This window comes from Mobula birostris, chromosome 28, assembly GCF_030028105.1.
Source record: "Mobula birostris isolate sMobBir1 chromosome 28, sMobBir1.hap1, whole genome shotgun sequence".
Classification (NCBI taxonomy): Eukaryota; Metazoa; Chordata; class Chondrichthyes; order Myliobatiformes; family Myliobatidae; genus Mobula; species Mobula birostris.
In genome coordinates this window covers 4,701,368-4,721,412 of record NC_092397.1, presented here as the reverse complement: position 1 = coordinate 4,721,412, position 20,045 = coordinate 4,701,368, and the positions used below count along the sequence as shown (strand labels likewise).

At 50.8% G+C, this 20,045-nt stretch overlaps 1 protein-coding gene across 5 annotated transcripts; it reads right to left on the bottom strand.

Annotated features, from left to right (window-relative positions):
- Positions 1 to 86: 86 nt before the first annotated feature.
- On the bottom strand, positions 87 to 18,962 carry LOC140189334 (tRNA 2'-phosphotransferase 1-like). Of its 5 annotated transcripts, none has more exons than XM_072246056.1 (9): positions 18,695 to 18,962; positions 16,956 to 17,070; positions 16,669 to 16,750; positions 15,936 to 16,274; positions 14,436 to 14,605; positions 3,721 to 3,898; positions 1,813 to 1,869; positions 657 to 767; positions 87 to 269 (listed from the first exon to the last, which is right to left on the bottom strand). In XM_072246056.1, exons 1-9 carry the CDS (start codon positions 18,871 to 18,873, stop codon positions 247 to 249), a joined length of 1,254 nt encoding a protein of 417 aa, XP_072102157.1. In that variant the 5' UTR covers positions 18,874 to 18,962; the 3' UTR covers positions 87 to 246. The 5 variants fall into 5 exon arrangements, with proteins under 5 accessions (XP_072102157.1, XP_072102158.1, XP_072102161.1 ...); XM_072246057.1 differs by having other exon boundaries at positions 15,936 to 16,299; positions 18,695 to 18,728; XM_072246060.1 differs by lacking the exon at positions 15,936 to 16,274 and having other exon boundaries at positions 18,695 to 18,954.
- Between the last annotated feature and the right edge of the window lie 1,083 nt (positions 18,963 to 20,045).

Sequence of the window (20,045 nt, the reverse complement as noted above, 5' to 3'; positions counted from 1 at the left end):
TGTGTGTGTGATTAATTTCTAAACCTCACCCGTCAGAGTGCCAAGCTTGAATTAGGGAACTCAGCATGCAATGATGACGCTCTGCATTCACACAGTAGTTGTATATTGCACTGAGAGAGAGAGGACAAAATAATCCAGTTGTTTCTGCTGGTACAGTGGTGGCCAGCACCCAATGATGAGTCTCTCTCTGCATTTAGAGTCCAGATGTCCTCCACTGCTGGTACACAATGCGCAGTCTGAGGCTCCTCACTGCAGGGGAAGCAATCGCCCTGCAGAACAAAACACAGTTTCCAAAGGGACTCGCCACAATCGGCAACCCCAACCCTGCTCAAGTCCTATATACGCCATCCTCCTCACCCCAACAGCAAATCACAATGGGCCCAATTCTGCCCAAGGCTGGAGATCCACCACATGAAATCTGTTTGCTAGTGTATGGGTATTTAAAAAGCTGACACTCCGATCTAGTTCCTGCTCCTCCTAACCAGTTTCTCTGATTAAAAAGATATTAGGGTACTGATCTATATACCCCAGGCAGATACCCCCACACTTTACTCTGGACTATAGACTCTGTCCAATTTCCATACCCTCTTAGTAAAGTGACATCCTACCCACAAAAACACCATCTGAGTGCAAAACGATCATTGTCAGAAACTCACTGGTTGGTTTTAATTGGAGAACTTTCTGGAAGTATTTTGGGGGTAAAACCCCATCTTCGTTGCCGGGAGTTAGTATCACCTGGTTGGTGGAGAGATAGAACGGTATCCCATCTGGGGGGAAAAAAGAACAGGAGATTCCCAAAGTCAGACTAGCTCCTGGGTCTGTGCTAACCACAGGTCAATGCAACGTAATGACACCTGTCTGCACGTGTCCATTTCCCTCCATTCCCTGCCTTAAACACCACTGTCATTTGTTTTTCCAGCAGCCTGTTTCAAGGACTCGGACTATCTCCCCTATCTGTCCCTCTCATAAACCTCTATCAGATCTCCCCAGCGCTCCAGAGAAAACAACCCAAATTTGTCTGGCTTCTTCTGCAACGATACAACAGACGTAGCCTGACCACAGCTGCAACGTAACTTCCCAACTTGCTCAAGGCAAGTCTGCCGTACATCATCCATCTTGAAAACAGAACACAGCCCCTTGGCACACAATGCTGTGCTGACCAACTTCCACATAGACCAGTTTCTTAAATGCCTCTACTACCACCCTTGGCGGTGTGTTCAACACATCCCCCCCCCCCCACCCCATACTTTCCTCCAATCACCTTTAAAATTATGGCCCATTGTATTAGCCACTTCCACCCTGAGAGAAAGTCTCTGGCTGCCGACTTGATCTATGCCTATTATCATCTTTTACACCTCTAGTTCCTGCTCCACCCCAGAGAAAAAGCCCTCTAGCTCACTCAACCTAACTTCAAGACCTACTCTCTAATCCAGGCAGCAACCTGGTTAAATCTCCTCTGTACTCTCTCTAAAGCTTCCACATCCTTCCTACAGTGAGGTGACCAGAAGTGAACACAATATTCCAAGTGTGGTCTGAGCAGGGTTTTATAGATCTGCAACATTACCTCATGGCTCTTGAACTCAATCCCCCGACTAATGAAGGTCAACACACTCACCATCCTATCAACTTGTGTGGCACAATGGCTCCAACTCCAGTACTAATCCAGGGTCTGGGTTCACCTACAGGGCTCCTCACACTGAGATAAATACCGGCACACCCCCGTTCGCTAACCTGGCCCAGCCTGTCCCTGCACTCAGAGCCAGCCTCCACTCTTCGTGAGGATCACAGGGAGAGGGACTGTGAGAGACTCACCGTTCAGAGCCTTCTCCAGCTCGACGAAGATCGCCAGTTCACAGCTGCTCCTCATTCCTGCGAGAGAGGACACGGGGCTGAGAGAAGGGCAACTCCGGAGATGACAACCGAGATGGACTTCCAGGCAGACCACACACCCCAGGGAAACGCCACAATACTCCTCTGCTCTTTTTCACACTACTTATTTAATACGTTTTCTTTATGTATTGTAATTTATAATACTACTTTACGCATCGCAATGTACTGCTGATGCAAAACAAACACAACATATGCCAGTGATATTCAACCTGATTCTGAAACAGTACTGCAGCAGTTAGTCCAGCGCTTCATAGCGCTGGCGATCAACTCCTGGTGCAGTCTGTAAGGAGTTGATATGTTCTCCCCAGACCACTGGATTCCCTCCCACATCCCAAAGCCGTTTGGGTTAGGGGGCTGTGGGCGCGCCACGTTGGCGTCAGAAATGTGGCGACACATCCTTGGACTGTGTTGGTCATTAATGCAAATAATGTCTTTCACTGTGTTTCAATGTTGTTACGATGTACGTGGCAAATAATAATTAAAGATTGTTTAACATCATTTCCAGTAAAGGGAAACAAAATTGTTACTCCGGATCCGATGCAGCACAAATAAAAAACAGAATTAAAAAAAAACACAATAAATATAAACACATAAGATAGCTTATATACATAGATTGATTGTATGTCCATAAAGTTACTCTGGGCACAGCAGTGTTTGTACATAAGGTGACTCTGACAGGAAATGATAAAGTAGTGGTGGTTGGGGGTGTGGATTAGTGGGTGGAGGGGTTGCTCAGCCTCACTGCTTGGGGAAAGCAACCATTTTTGAGTCTGGTGGTCCTGGCGTGGATGCTACGTAGCCTCCTCCCTCATGGGAATGGGAGGAACTGATAACGCTAACCTAATCTAATCCATAGCAACCGTTTGCCGATTTTAAATCCACTTTTTTGGGATCCGGGCATCACGCAGCGTTTGTTCTCTGCCGAGACTCTGAAGGGCCTGGCTGTGGGCTAAAGTTCGACACTCAGGGGCCACTTCATTAGGTACACCTGTAAATATCCAATCAGCCAATCACGTGGCAGCAACTCCGCGCATAAGAGCACGCAGACACGGTCAAGAGGTTCAGTTGTTGTTCAGACCAAACATCAGAATGGGGAAGGAGTGCGATCTAAGTCACCTTGACTGTGGAATGATTGTTGGTGCCAGACTGGTTTCTGAGTATCTCAGAAACTGCTGAGCTCCTGGGATTTTCACACACGAGAAGGGGTTCCAAGCCTTTTTTATGCCACGGACCAAGGGACCCATGAACCCCTGTTACAGAGATTACAGAGAATAGTGTGAAAAATTTAAAAAAACATCCATTGAGCTGGAGTTGTGTGGGTGAAAATGTACGAGAGAGGTCAGAGGAGAATGGCCAGACTGGTTCAAGCTGAGAGTAACTCAGATAACCACGTGTTACAACAGTGGTGGGCAGAAGAGCATCTCTGAATGCACAGCACGTTGAACCTTGAAGTGGATGGGCTATGGAAACAAAAGACCATGGACACACACTCAGTGGCCATTTTATTAGGTACAGGAGGTACATAATTAATTACCCATTGCCTGTATATCCTACTAGCACCTTCCTCCTCCCCCAATCCCCCATCTTGTACATCTCTATCAAGTCACCTCTCATCCTGCTTCACTCCAGAGAGAAAAGCCCCATCTCGTTCAACCTCTCCTCACAAGACATGCTCTCTAATCCAGGCAGCATCCTGGTAAATCTCCTCTGCACCCTCTCTGATGCCAGAGTCAGAGGGCACCACCCACGCTACCAGACGCAGACACATCAGAGAGTCTCCCAGACGTGCTCATGTCTCGGCCAGAGGGCAGAGACGCTTCGTTAACTCACCGCTGATAATACTGTCGTCCTCGGGCAGTCCCGGAGCCAGGTGGATGTGCTGGCGAGACTGGCGCCTCAGTCCCTGCGCCTTGATCAGGGGCCAGTGGCGGAGGTAGGTCCCGTGGACAGCCTGTGCTGGGAGATTGCCACCGCCCAGGGATATCGGGGTCAGTTCAAGCTCCTCCACCTTCCAACACAAACAGTTCGGAAAATTTACACAGAGTGAAGCTCCCTCCACACCGTCCCATCACACACTCCCGGGGTCAGACACAGAGTGAAGCTCCCTCTACCCCGTCCCATCACACACTCCTGGGGTCAGACACAGAGTGAAGCTCCCTCTACACCGTCCCGTCACACACTCCCGGCGTCAGACACAGAGTGAAACTCCCTCCACACTATCCCATCACACACTCCCGGGGTCAGACACAGAGTGAAGCTCCCTCTACCCCGTCCCATCACACACTCCTGGGGTCAGACACAGAGTGAAACTCCTTCCACACCATCCCATCACACACTCCCGGGGTCAGACACAGAGTGAAGCTCCCTCCGCACTGTCCCATCTCACACTCCCGGGGTCAGAAACAGAGTGAAGCTCCCTCTACACCGTCCCATCACACACTCCCGAGGTCAGACAGAGTGAAGCTCCCTCTACACCATCCCATCACACACTCCCCAGAATCAGATACAGAGTGAAGCTCCCTCTACACCATCCCATCACTCATTCCTGGGGTCAGACACAGAGTGAAGCTCCCTCTACACTGTCCCATCACACACTCCCGGGGTCAGATACAGAGTGAAACTCCCTCCACACCGTCCCATCACACACTCCCGGGGTCAGACAGAGTGAAGCTCCCTCTACACCATCCCATCACACACTCCCCAGAATCAGATACAGAGTGAAGCTCCCTCTACACCATCCCATCACACACTTCCCAGAATCAGATACAGAGTGAAGCTCCCTCTACACCATCCCATCACTCATTCCTGGGGTCAGACACAGAGTGAAGCTCCCTCCACACCGTCCCATCACACACTCCCGGAGTCAGACACAGAGTGAAGCTCCCTCTACACCATCCATCACTCATTCCCGGGATCAGACACAGAGTGAAGCTCCCTCCACACCGTCCCATCACACACTCCCGGGGTCAGACACAGAGTGAAGCTCCCTCCACACCGTCCCATCACACACTCCCGGGGGTCAGACACAGAGTGAAGCTCCCTCCACACCGTCCCATCACACACTTCCGGGGTCAGACACAGAGTGAAGCTTCCTCCACACCGTCCCATCACACAGTCCCGGGGTCAGACACAGAGTGAAGCTCCCTCCACACCATCCCATCACACACTCCTGGGGTCAGACACAGAGTGAAGCTCCCTCCAAATTGTGCAGAGGATGCAGAGAGCCTGCAGAGAGATATACATAGGTTAAATCCATCTATATCTACCCTATATCTTACAGATAAGGTAGTTAATCAGTTGGAGATTGACAGGTATGATGTTCTGGGCATCACTGAGTCGTGGCTGGAAGATCACAGTTGGGAGTTTAACGCAGAAACATAGAAAACATACAGCACCATACAGGCCCTTCGGCCCACAAAGTTGTGCCGAACATGCCCCTACCTTAGAAATTACTAGACTTACCCACACCCCTATATGTTTCTAAGCTCCATGTACCTGTTCAGGGGTCTCTTAAAAGACCCTATCATATCCGCCTCCACCACCGTTGCCGGCAGCCCATTCCACGCACTCACCTCTCTGCGTAAAAATTTACCCGACATCTCCTCTACTCCCAAGCACCTTAAACCTGTGCCTTCTTGTGGCAACCACTTCAGCCCTGGGATAAAGCCTCTGATTGTCCACACGATCAATGCCTCTCATCGTGTTATACACCTCTATCAGGTCACCTCTCATCCTCCGTCGCTCCAAGGAGAAAAGGTCAAGTTCACTCAACCTATTCTCATAAGGCACACCATCCAATCCAGGCAACATCCTTGTAAATCTCCTCTGCACCCTTTCTATGGCTTCCACATCCTTCCTGTAGTGAGGCGACAAGAACCGAGCACAGTACTCCAAGTGGAGTCTGACCAGGGTCCTATATAGCTGCAACATTACCTCACGACTCCTAAATTCAATTCCACGATTGATGAAGGCCAATGCACCAAATGCCTTCTTAACCACAGAGTCAACTTGCACAGCTGCTTTGAGTGTCCTATGGACTCGGACCCCAGGATCCCTCTGATCCTTCACACTGCCAAGAGTCTTACCATTAATACTATATTCTGCGATCATATTTGACCTACCAAAATGAACCACTTCACACTTATCTGGGTTGAACTACATCTGCCACTTCTCAGCCCAGTTTTGCATCCTATCAATGTCCCACTGTAACCTCTGACAGCCCTCCACACTATCCACAACACCCCCAACTTCTGTGTCATCAGCAAACTTACTAACCCATCCCTCCACTTCCTCATCCAGGTCATTTATAAAAATCACAAACAGAAGGGGTCCCAGAACAGATCCCTGAGGCACTCCACTGGTGACCAACCTCCATGCAGAATATGACCCATCTACAACCACTCTTTGCCTTCTGTGAGCAAGCTAGTTCTGGATCCACAAAGCTATGTCCCCTTGAATCCCATGCCTCCTTACTTTCTCAATAAGCCTTGCATGGGGTACCTTATCAAATGCCTTGCTGAAATCCATATACACTACATCTACTGCTCTACCATCATCAATGTGTTTAGTCACATCCTCAAAAAATTCAATCAGGCTGATAAGGCACGACCTGCCCTTGACAAAGCCATGCTGACTATTCCTAATCGTATTATACCTCTCCAAATGTTCATAAATCCTGCCTCTCAGGATCTTCTCCATCAATTTACCAACCACTGAAGTAAGACTCACTGGTCTATAATTTCCTGGGCTATCTCTACTCCCTTTCTTGAATAAGGGAACAACATCCGCAACCCTCCAATCCTCTGAAACTCTCCTGTCCCCACTGATGATGCAAAGATCATCGCCAGAGGCTCAGCAATCTCCTCCCTCGCCTCCCACAGAATCATCCGGTCCTGGCAACTTATCCAACCTGATGCTTTCCAACAGCTCCGGCGTATCCTCTTTCTTAATATCCACATGCTCAAGCTTTTCAGTCCACTGCAAGTCATCCCTACAATCACCGAGATACTTTTCTGTCGTGAATACTGAAGTGAAGTATTCATTAAGTACCTCTGCTATTTCCTCCGGTTCCAAACACACTTTTCCACAGTCACACTTGATTGGTCGTATTCTCTCACGTCTTATCCTCTTTCTCTTCTCATACTTGTAGAATGCCTTGGGATTTTCCTTTATCCTGTCCCCCTAGGCCTTCTCATGGCCCCTTCTCTTCTGGCTCTCCTAATCTCCTTCTTAAGCTCCTTCCTGTTAGCCTTATAATCTTCCAGATTTCTAACATTACCTAGCTTTCTGAACCTTTTGTAAGCTTTTCTTTTCTTCTTGACTAGATTTATTACAGCCTTTGTACACCACGGTTCCTGTACCCTACCATAACTTCCCTATCTCATTGGAACGTACCTATGCAGAACTTCACACAAATATCCCCTGAACATTTGCCACATTTCTTCCGTACTTTTCCCTGAGAACATCTGTTCCCAATTTAAGCTTCCAAGTTCCTGCCTGATAGCCTCATAATTCCCCTTACTCCAATTAAATTCTTTCCTAACTTGTCTGTTCCTATCCCTCTCCAATGCTATGGTAAAGGAGATAGAATTGTGATCACTATCTCCAAAATGCTCTCCCACTGAGAGATCTGACACCTGACCAGGTTCATTTCACAAAACCAGATCAAGTACAGCCTCTCCTCTTGCAGGTTTATCTACATATTGTGTCAGGAAACCTTCCTGAACACACCTAACAAACTCCACTCCATCTAAACCCCTTGCTCGAGGGAGATGCCAATCGACATTCGGGAAATTAAAATCTCCCATCACAACAACTCTTATTATTACACCTTTCCAGGATCTGTCTCGCTATCTGCTCCTCAATGTCCCTGTTACTATTGGGCGGCCTATAAAAAACACCCAGTACAGTTATTGACCCCTTCCTGTTCCTGACCTCCACCCACAGAAACTCCGTAGACAATCCCTCCATGACTTCCTCCTTTTCTGCAGCCGTGACACTATCTCTGATCAACAGTGCCACGCCCCCACCTCTTTTGCCTCCCTCCCTGTCCTTTCTGAAACATCTAAAACCCGGCACTTGAAGTAACCATTCCTGCCCCTGAGCCATCCAAGTCTCTGTAATGGCCACAACATCATAGCTCCAAGTACTGAACCACGCTCTAAGCTCATCTGCTTTGTTCACAATGTTCCTTGCATTAAAACAGACACATCTCAAACCATCGGTCTGAGCATATCCCTTCTCTATCACCTGCCTATTCTCCCTCTCGCACTCTCCAAGCTTTCTCTATTTGTGAGCCAATCTCCTCTTCCCCAGTCTCTTCAGTTTGGTTCCCACCGCCCAACAATTCTAGTTTAAACTCTCCCTAATAGCCTTAGCAAACCTCCCCACCAGGATATTGGTCCCCCTGGGATTCAAGTGCAACCTGTCCTTTTTGTACAGGTCACGCCTGCCCCAAAAGAGGTCCCAATGATCCGGAAATCTGAATCCCTGTCCCCTGCTCTAATCCCTCAGCCACGCATTTATCCTCCACCTCATTCTATTCCTATACTCACTGTCACGTGGCACAGGCAGTAATCCCGAGATTACTACCTTTGTGATCCTGCTTTTCAACTTCCTCCTTAACTCCCTGTAGTCTGTTTTCAGGACCTCTTCCCTTTTCCTACCTGTGTCATTGGTACCAATATGTACCATGACCTCTGGCTGTTCACCTTCCCACTGCAGGATATCTTGGACGTGATCTGAAACATCCCGGACCCTGGCACCTGGGAGGCAAACTACCATCCAAGTTTCTTTTCTGCATCCACAGAATCGCCCGTCTAACTATAGAGTCCCCTCTCACTGCTGCCATCCTCTTCCTTTCCCTACCCTTCTGAGCCACAGGGCCAAACTCTAAGCCAGAGGTGTGGCCACTGTTGCTTCCCCCAGGTAGGCTGTCCCCCCTAACAGTACTCAGACAGGAGTACTTAATGTCAAGGGGTACAGCCACAGGGGTACTCTCTAGTGCCTGTCTCTTCTCCTTCCCTCTCCTGACTGTGACCCACTTGTCTGTCTCCCATAGCCCCAGTGTGACCACCTGCCTATAACTCCTTTCTATCACCTCCTCGCTCTCCCTGACCAGATGAAGGTCATTGAGCTGCAACTCCAGATCCCTAACGCGATCCCTTAGGAGCTGCAGCTCGACACACCGGGTGCAGATATGTCCGTCCAGGAGGCTGGGAGACTCCAGGACCTCCCACATCTGGCACCGAGCACAGAAAACCGGCCTCATACACACACGTACACTACTTCGTTTCCACAATTAACACAGGTAAACCTCGCCTCGTTACCGCCTAAGCCCGTTGAGCCAAAGCCCTATCACTCTGCCACCTCTCACTGCGCTGCCCACTCCAAAAGATGCCCACTGGAAATGGCGGTCTTCTTTTTAAACTTTTCCCGCTGCACTGGCTGACGTCACGCGCCTGCGCAGTCTTGCCTCTCTTTTACCCCGAGCAGTAAAACTGCCTTCGCTCCGGAAAGCCTTAGCCGTTCACCCGCAGCCTTCTTGCTCCGAATCATTCAAGGATACACATTATATTGAAGTGACAGGCAGGTAGGCAGAGGGGGTTGGGGGGGCTCTGTTGGTAAAAAATTAAATCAACTCCTTAGAAAAAGGTGACTAAGATCGTAAGATGTAGGATCATTGTGGGTAGAGCTCAGGAAATGCAAGGGTAAAAGGCCTATAAAGAGTAGCCAGGATGTGGGCTACAAACTACAACAGGAGATAGAAAATGCATGCCAAAAGGGCAATGTTACAATAGTCATGGGGGATTTCAATATGCAGGTAGGTTGAGAAAATCAGGTTGGTGCTGAATCCCAAAGAGAGAGTTTGTAGATTCCTATGAGAATTCCTAGAGCAGCTTGTGGTTGAGCCCACTAGGGGATCAGCTTTTCTGGATTGGGTGTTGATTAGGGAGCTTAAGGTAAAGGAACCACTGGGAAACAATAAGACCATAAGTCACAGGAGCAGAATTAGGCCATTTGGCCTATCAAGTCTGCTCCTCCATTCAATCATGGCTGATCCTTTTCTTTTTCTCCTCCTCAACCCCATTTCCCGGCCTTCTCCCCGTAACCTTTGATGCCATGTCCAATCAAGAACCTATCAATCTCTGCCTTAAATACACCCAGTGACCTGGCCTCCACAGCTGCATGTGGCAACGAATTCCACAAATTCACCACCCTCTGGCTAAAGAAATTTCTCCGCATCTGTTTTGAAAGGGCACTTCCGCCATGCCCTCTTGTCCTAGACTCTCCCACCACGGGAAACATCCTTTCCACATCTACTCTGTCCAGGCCTTTCAACATTCGAAAGGTTTCAATGAGATTCCCCCCTCATCCTTCTAAATTCCACCGAGCACAGACCCAGAGCTATCAAAAGTCCCTTTCGCTCCTGGAATCATCCTTGTGAACCTCCTCTGGACTCTCTCCAATGCCAGCACATCTTTTCTAAGATGAGAGACCCGAAACTGTCCACAATACTCAAGGTGAGGCCTCACCAGTGCCTTATAAAGCCTCAGCATCACACCCCTGCTCTTGTATTCTAGACCTCTCGAAATGAATGCTAACGTTGATCATAATATGATAGACATTGTCTTGCGGTTTGAGAGGGAGAAATTAAAGTCAGATCTATCAGTATCACAGTGGAGTAAAGGGAATTACAGAGGCATGAGAGGGGAGCTGGCCGAAGTTGATTGGAAAGGGACACTAGCAAGAATGATGGTAGAACAGCAACAGATAAAGTTTCCAGGAGCAACCTGAAAGATGCAAGATATATACTTCCTGAACGAAGTAGTATTCTAAAGACACGACGACAGAACTGAGGCTGAAAAGCAACGCTAAGCCAGACATCCCACCTCTCCCGGAAGTTCCGGGAATCTCCCGCATATTAATAGTGGCTCCCTGATGCCCGCAAATTATATACAATATCCCGGAAATCAATTTTTTTGAGAGTGAGTGAGAGAAAACAAGAGAGAACGCGCGAGTGACCAAAGAGAGAGTGCGCGCGCGAGGGAAAGCTCGAGAGCAAGCAAGCAAGCGAGAGAGAGAGAGACCGTGCCATGGCAGAGTGTTCCAAAAAAAATATAAAACATACGTCACCCCAGACTACACTAAAGTGTACCCCTGCCTAACAGGGGTCAAAAATAATGACAGTGTTGCTCGCTGCATTGTTTGCAACAGTGACTTTTCTATTGCCCGTGGTGGGTTAAGACTGTAAAAGACGTGTTGAGGTGAGTTTAACAGGTGTCATTCGTTCATTAGCATAGCTAACGTTATTTAATCTAGCTGGCTGGCTGCTAGGGAGCTACTCTATTGCAGACATCCCACCTCTCCCGGAAGTCTCCTGCAAATTGATGGCGCTACCTCCCTGAGATGAGTTTTTGCAGGGTGGGATGTCTGTTAAGGCCAACATAAAAACATAACAGAGAGCACATAGAGTAAAAATTAGTGAGACGTTAAAGGATTGGGAAACTTTGGAAAAAAGAAGCAACAGCCATAAGAAGCAAAAAGATGAAATATCAAGTCGATAGTATCAAAGAGGGTACCAAGTTTTTCTTTTCTAGATATATAAAAGAGTAAAGGGAGGTGAGAGTAGATATCAGACTGCTGGAAAATGTTCCTGGAGAGGTACCAATGGGGGACAAGGAAATGGCAGACAAACCGAATAAGTATTTTGCACTTCTTCACTGTGGAAGACTCTAGCCGTATGCCTGATGCTCGAGAGTGTCAGGGGGTGGTAGTGACTGCAGTTTCTACTACTGGGGCGAAGATCCTCGGGAAGCTGAAAGGTCTGAAGGTAGACGAGTCACCTGGACCAGATGGACTACACCCCAGGGTTCTGAAAGAGGTGGTTGAAGAGATTGTGGAGGAATTACTAATGATCTTTCAAGAATCACTAGGTTCAGGCATGGTTCTGGGAGGTTGGAAAATTGCAAATGTCACTCCATTTCAAGAAGGGAGACAGGCAGAAGAAAGGAAATTATAGGCCAGTTAGTCTGACCTCAGTGGTTGGGAAGATGTTGGAGTCGATTATTAAGGATGAGGTTTTAGGGTATTTGGAGGCACATGATAAAATAAGCCATAATCAGCATGGTTCCCTTAAGGGAAAATTTTGCCTGACAAATTCGTTGGAATTCTTTGAAGAAATAACAAGCAGGATAGACAAAGGAGAATCAGTTGATGTTGTGTACTTGGATTTTCAGAAGGCCTTTGACAACGTGCCACACGTGAGGCTGCTCAGCAAGATAAGAGCCCATAGATTTACAGGAAAGATTCCAGCATGGATAAAGCAGTTTCTGACTGGCAGGAGACAAAGAGTGGGAATAAAGGGAGCCTTTTCCAGTGGCTGTCAGTGACTAGTAGGTTCCACATGGGTCTGCGTTGGGACCCATCATGTTTATGTTATATATCAATGATTTGGATGATGGAATTGATGTCTTTGTTGAAAAGTTTGCAGCTGATATGAAGATAGGTGAAGGGGCAGGTAGTTTTGAGGAAGTAGGGAGGCTACAGAAGGACTTAGATTAGGAGAATGGGCAAAGAAATGGCAGATGGAACACAGTGTTATGAAGTGTTTGGTCATGTACTTTGAGAAGGAATAGAACTTCAGTTATTTTATAAACAGAGAGAAAATTCAGAAAACTGAGGTGCAAAGGGACTTGGGGAGTCCTTATGTATGATTCCCTAAAGGTTAACTTGCAGGTTAAGTCCGTGGTGAGGAAGGAAAATGCAACGTTAGCATTCATTTTGAGTGAAATAGAATACAGAATCAAGGATGTAATGTTGAGACTTTATAAAGCACTGACGAAGCCTCAGTTGGAGTATTGTGAGCAATTTTGGGCCCCTTATTTAAGAAAGGAAGGGCTGATATTGCAGACAGTTCACAAAAATGATTCCAGGAATGAAAGGCTTATGATATGAGGAGTGTTTGATGGTTCTGGGCCTCTACACACCGGAGTTTGGAAGAATCTCATTGAAACCTATCGAACGTTTAAAGGCCGAGATAGAGTGGATGTGAAGAGGATGTTTCCTATAGTGGGGGAGTCTAGGACCAGAGGGCACAGATAGAGTGGATGTGGAGAGGATGTTTCCTATAGTGGGGGAGTCTAGGACCAGAGGACACAGGTAGTGGATGTGGAGAGGATGTTTCCTATAGTGGGGAGTCTAGGACCAGAGGACACAGATAGAGTGGATGTGAAGAGGATGTTTCCTATAGTGGGGGAGTCTAGGACCAGAGGGCACAGATAGAGTGGATGTGGAGAGGATGTTTCCTATAGTGGGGGAGTCTAGGACCAGAGGACACAGGTAGTGGATGTGGAGAGGATGTTTCCTATAGTGGGGGAGTCTAGGACCAGAGGACACAGATAGAGTGGATGCGGAGAGGATATTTCCCATAGTGGGGAAGTCTAGGACCAGAGGACACCATCTCTGAACTGAGGGTCGAACACTTCGAACGGAGATGAGGAGAATTCTTTTTTTTAGCCGGGGGGTGGTGAATTTGTGGAATTCATTGCCACAGACGGCTGTGGAGGCTGAGGCATTGGGTATATTTAAGGCGGAGGTTGATAGGTTCCTGATTAGTCAGGGCGTCAAAGGTTACAGGGAGAAGGCAAGAGAATGGGGTCGAGAGGGATAATAAATCAGCCATGATGGAATGGCAGAACAGACTCGATGGGCTGAATGGCCTGATTCTGCTCCTATGTCCTATGATCTAATGGTTGTACTCAATCTGACTTGGACCACAAGTCATAGGAGCTGAATTAGGTCATTCAGCCCATCGAGTCTGCCCCATTCCATCACGGCTGGTTTACTATCCCTCTCAACCCCATTCTCCTGCCTTCTCCACGTAACCTTTGACGCCTTGACTGATCAGGAACCTTTCAACCTCCATCTTCAATATACCCAATGACTTGGTCAACGAGCTCCACAGATTCACTACTCCCCGTCTGAAGAGATTCCTCCTCACCTCACCAACGCTGGTGAACGTGAGGTCATCCACCATGGAAGGATCAGTTTACTCTCGAAATCGTGAAAGGCCGCAGCGCGACTTTGTGCGGGGGGTGGGGGGCGCCCGCGAACACATCGCAGAGGGTGGGTTTGCAGACGCAACGGGCGATCAACGGAACGCTGATCTCCACTGCAAGAGGGTTAGAACGCAAGAGCAGAGAGGTAATGCTGCAGCTGTCGTAGAATCCCATCTGCGCGATCGCACCCTTCCTATTCCCGAGTTCAACCCAAACAGACTCAGTGTGTGACCCCTCCGTTGTGTCTCCCCTGAGTGCAGTCGTGATATTGTCGCTGCAACCCCTCACCACCAACCTCACCCCACAAATCCGATCCTCAAGTCCCGGTAACACCCTCGTTGATTTTCTCTGCGCTCTTTCAATCTTTTTGTTTGGCATCTTTCCTGCAGGTAAGGCAACCAAACCAGCGTACGCCACACCCCCAAACCAGGCCTCACCCAGGTCTCGTCCGGCTCCGACCGGCTCCGGCCCCGAGTTCTCGCGTACCTGCAGCGTGTGCCCCTGGTTGGCCCGGATCTTCAGCGAGCCAGTCGCGGGGTCCGTGTGCAGGGTAAACCGCCGCTTGTCATTTGTGTCCACCACCCGCTGGACGTCCTGTACCGTGTAACGCCTGAACTGGGGGTGTCGCAGAATGGCGTCGACGGGCAGGAATCCGTCTGCGGGGAGAACGGGCTGATGTTACGTACTGGAGGCGGCCGAACGGCGTCTGCGGGGAGAACGGGCAGACATTACTGTACTGGGGGGGCAGCCGAATGGCGTCTGCGGGAGAACGGGCAGACGTTACTGTACTGGGGGGGGGGGGGGGGGCGGCTGAACGGCATCTGCGGGAGAATGGGCAGACGTTACTGTACTGGGGGGGGCGGCAGAGCGGCGTCTGCGGGAGAACGGGCAGACGTTACTGTACTGGGGGGGTGGCAGAGCGGCGTCTGCGGGAGAACGGGCAGACGTTACTGTACTAGGGGGGTGGTAGAGCGGCGTCTGCGGGAGAATGGGCAGACGTTACTGTACTGGGGGCGGCAGAGCGATGTCTGCGAGAGAACGGGCAGACGTTATTGTACTGGGGGGGGGGTGGCAGAGCAGCGTACCCCCAAACATACTCCCCTAACTCTGCAGAGGACAGGGCCACAGAGCACTACAGCACAGAAACAGACCTCTCGGCCCATCCAGTCTGTAATAAAGTGTCATTCTGCCTAGTGCTATCATCTTGTGCCTCCCATGCACATACTAATCTAAATTCCTCTTAAACGTTGAAATCGAGCTCGCATCCACCACTTGTGCTGTCTGCTCATTTCACACTCTCGCCACCCTCTGAGTGAAGTTTCTCCTCGTGTTCCCCTTAAACTTCTCACCTTTCACCCTTTAACCCGTGACCTCTGGTTGTAGTCCCGCCCAACCTCAAAGGAAAGAGTCTGCTGGCATTTACCCGATCTATCCCCCTCAGAATTTTGTCAACCTCCATCAAATCTCCTCTCAATCTTCTATGTTCCAAGGTATGAAGTCTTAACCTATTCAGTCTTTCCTTATAGACAACAGACAATAGGTGCAGGAGTAGGCCATTCAGCCCTTCGAGCCAGCACCGCCATTCACTGTGATCATGGCTGATCATCCACAATCAGTACCCTGTTCCTGCCTTCTCCCCATATCCCTTCACTCCACTATCTTTAAGAGCTCTATCTAACTCTTTCTTGAAAGAATCCAGAGAATTGGCCACCACTGCCTCCTGAGGCAGAGCATTCCGCAGATCCACAACCTTCTGGGTGAAAAAGTTTTTCCTCAACTCTGTTCTAAATGGCCTACCCCTCATTCTTAAACTGTGGCCTCTGGTTCTGGACTCACCCATCAACGAGAACATGTTTCCTGCCTCCAGCGTGTCCAATCCCTTAATAATCTTATATGTTTCAATCAGATCCCCTCTCAGCCTTCTAAATTCCAGTGTATACAAGCCCAGTCGCTCCAATCTTTCGACATATGACAGTCAGGTCTTACAACTCAGGTCATCAAGTCCCGGCAACATGCTTGTAAATTCTCTCTGGGCTCGTTCAGTCTTATTGAGATCCTTCCTGTCGGTGGGCGACCAGCACCGAGCACAATCAGAAGCTTCCAATGGCAGAGTATCACAGCAGTTTGCACAAACCGTTAGAGCGCCAGCGACCCCGGGTCCAGTCCCTGCCACCGTCTGCCAGAGGTGACCGCGCAGCTGTCCTCCGCTTCCCTCCCCCATCCCGAAGACGTAGGGGTTAGGGTCGGTGAGCTGTGGTCGTGCTGTGTTGGAACTGGGAGCGTGGCGACACTTGACCCCAGCACGTCCCCAGACTGCGTTGGTCGCTGATGGAAAATGATGCATTTCACTCTGCGTGTGACAAATGAAGCCAATCTTTAAAACTTCCCCTTCCCAATCGGTCCTGCCCCGCTGTTGTGTGTCCCTCTACCCACCATTGTTCCCGTTCCATCACCTTTCCCACCCAACACAACCTCCTGATGAAGAGTCTCCGCCTGAAACGTCGACTGTTTATTCACCTCCACAGACGCTGCCCGACCTGCTGAGTTCCTCCTTTGTGTGTGTTGCTCCGCATTTCCAGCACCTGTACAATCTCTCACGTTTCTCCTCACACACCTCTTCCCTTCTCCATCCCGATATTCCGATTCCCTGTCTCAGCATATCACAACCACAAGAGACACCCCACACCCTCCGCAGCCAGGGAAGCCCCCTGGCCCCTACCTTTCTGCAACTCCAGGCCGAGCTGAGTGGCTCCGTGCCGGAGGGCGTATGAGAGAGCCTTGGAGAGCCGGACGTCGGGATCCTGCGGACAGAAAGGGAGCGGTCAGCGGGACGGAGACAGAAATGAGATACGGGACAGGGAGGGGTCAGAAGTTCACGGGAGGGATCACGGGGAATGGAGAGGGATCAGGGGGACGTTCAGATGTCAGGGTCAAGGGATACAGGGAGGGGTCAGGGATCAGGGGTACAGGGAGGAATCAGTGAGACAGAGAGGTCGAACCACCCACCTGCTCTCGGCCTGGTCTGTGTCGGCCTCTCCTTCCCGAGGCTGGGCTTCCCCTTCCTCCCGCTCCCTCTGCATCGCTACGTCCCAGCGCTGGAAACGAGGCAGTGAGGGGCCGTCTGAAACCGAGGAAGGAGGTGGGGAAAAGATGAAAGCTCAGTCCCTTTTCCCCAGTCTGCTCCTCGCTCTCCTCTCACTCAACCATCTCCCCCCCTCCATTCTGCTCTCCTGCCCTCCCCTCCCCTACTCCCTTCCATCCTCCCTGTCCCTTTCCTCCCACTCCCCTTCCTTGCTTTCCTCTCTCCCCTCCCTACCCCTCTTCTCCCCTTCTTTTCCTCCCTCTTCCCCTTCTTCCCTATCCTCCCTCCTCGCTTTCCCCCTCCCTTTATTCCCTCCCTACCTTTCCCCCCTTCCTTTTTCTCCCCATCTTCCTTGCTTTCCCCTCCCTCCCCTTCTTCCCCTCCCTCCTCTACCCCCTCCATCTTCCCTTCCCTCCTCTCCTCCTTTTTCCCCTCCCTCCTCCTCTTCCCCTCCCCTCTCCCCTTCCCCTTCTTCCCCTCCCTCCTCCTCTTCCCCTCCCCTCTCCCCTTCTTCCCCTTCCCCTTCTTCCCCTCCCCCCTCCTCTTCCCTCCCCCCTCTCCCCTTCTTCCCCTCCCTCCCTCCCCTTCCCCTTCTTCCCCTCCCTCCTCTACCCCTCCATCTTCCCTTCCTCCTCTTCCTCCTTTTTCCCCCTCCCTCCTCCTCTTCCCCTCCCCTCTCCCCTTCTTCCCCTCTCCCCTTCTTCCCCTCCCTCCTCCTCTTCCCTCCCCCCTCCCCTTCTTCCCTCCCTCCATCTTCCCTTCCCTCCTCTTCCTCCTTCTTCCCTCCCCTTCCCCTCCCTCCCTCATCTTCCCTCCCTCCTCCTCTTCTTCCCCTTCTCCTTCTTCCCCTCCCTCCCCCCTCTCCCCTTCTTCCCCTCCCTCCCCCCTCTCCCCTTCTTCCCCTCCCTCCTCTACCCCTCCATCTTCCCTTCCCTCCTCTTCCTCCTTTTTCCCCTCCCTCCTCCTCTTCCCCTCCCCTCTCCCCTTCTTCCCCTCCCTCCTCCTCTTCCCTCCCCCCTCCCCTTCTTCCCCTCCCTCCATCTTCCCTTCCCTCCTCTTCCTCCTTCTTCCCTCCCCTTCCCCTCCCTCCCTCATCTTCCCCTCCCTCCTCCTCTTCCTCCCCTCCCTCCCCTCCTCGTCTCGTCTTTCCCCCTCCTCCTTCCCCTTCACCACAACCTCGGACTCCACCGGAAGTGCAATTCCCCGCTCCGGCCGTCAGAGGGAAGCTCGGCCACGCAGGCGCAGTGAGCGGCCCGGGCCCGCCGGCGCCCCCTGACGGCCGGGCGGTGTCGCTTCAGCCCGCCGGCTCAGCGCTCGCCTGGGTGTCTCCCGGGTCCTGCGCTCCCTCGGTGCATCGGCGGGGCGCTGCCGGCTGCCCCGAGTGTGTCCCCCCACCCCCCCGGCTCCTCCGTTATTCCCCACGTCCCAGTGAGAGCACGGGCCAGTACGGGGGTGGGGGCTGGAACTTGTGGGGAGTGGGGAACAGTTGATGTGAATGAAGGGCAAATGGGATGAGCTCAGAGTCAGTGACTGGCTGTGGGCTAGAATGGACTTGATGAGGCGAAGGGCCTACTTGTGCATTGCAAGTCCGTTCCCCGAACGCCCCTACCCTTACCTGTCCAACTTCAGCGCAAGTCCACCTTCCCCACCCACACCATCCCACCTCGTCCCATTCTCTGGGTCACGTTCCTCCTGAATCCTCTCTTGGTCTCTTCCTGACCAATTTATATCGGCAAAGTGAGGCGGTGGGAGCAGGTTTGAGGCGATGCGGTGATCTTTCGTTGCTCGGTTCACTGTTAACGGTGGAAAATGCGCCTCACCCGAGGTTTCGCCCAGCACCATCCCGGACACAGATACAGAAAGCTGCCGGGAAAGGGGCCAGCCCCCTCCCCCCGATCACAGACTGTTCGTCCCACTCCCGTCAGGACAAAAAGCTTCCAGTCCAGGACCAGCAGACTCAAAACCAGTTACTCCCCCCAAGCAGTGAGGCTGATCAGCACCTCCACCCACCGACCCACCCCTCCACACCACTACCTTATCATTTCCTGTCAGAGTCACCTTGTGTACAGACACTGCTGTGCCCAGTCACTTCACGGACATACAATCAATCTATGTGTCTTATGTATTTATATTTATTGTGTTCCTCCTCTTATTGTTTTTTTCTGTGCGCTGCATTGGGTCCGGAGTAACGATTATTTGTTCTCCTTTATACTTTTGTGCGGGAAATGACTTCAAACAATCTTGAAACTCACTAACGCAGAACAACTCTGTACAGGTGCAGGCCCTTCGGCCCACGGTATCTGTACTGGCCCTGATGCCAATTTTTCCAATGCACACGGTCTGTCCGTGGGCCTAACTGCATCTTAATTGCTGCCCCTGGCCGTTCACTCCGTGACCCCCCACTCTCTGCGTTTGGGGAAAGAATTGCTCACCCCATCTCCTTTAAACCTCCCCCCTTTCACCTTTAAAACTCCACCCACGAGTATTTGCTATCCTCTCCCCGGGAGAGAGGACCGCCTGCGAGTTTGGGGCCCGAGGACTGTCTGCGTTTGAGTGGGTGGGAAGGTGAGGGTGAAGCCAGGAGGGTGGGAGAGGTCAGGGGGCTGGAGAGGAGGGACTCTGATAGGAGGGGAGAGTGGACCATGCAAGATGGGATAGGCAGGTGAGAAGTGAAAGGACAGAGTGGGGAATGGATGGGTGGGGGGGGCAAGTTTTTGTTCATCGTTAAGAGAAATCGATATTTACGCCATTGGGACGGAGGCTACCCGGAATATAAGGTGTTACTTCTCCACTCCGAAGGTGGCCTCAAATCAGCACAGAAGGCGGAATGGGAATCGGAATTAACATATGCCAGTGATATTAAACCTGAATCTCTCCTCCACTGTCTCCAGAGCCTCCACATTCCAAATAAAACCGCGGGGAGGAAAGGTAAAGATGCTTGCTGCATGCACGTCGAAACACTCCGTTTGCGTCAAACCAGGTCAACAAGGATTGTGCTGGACTGTGGGCGGAAA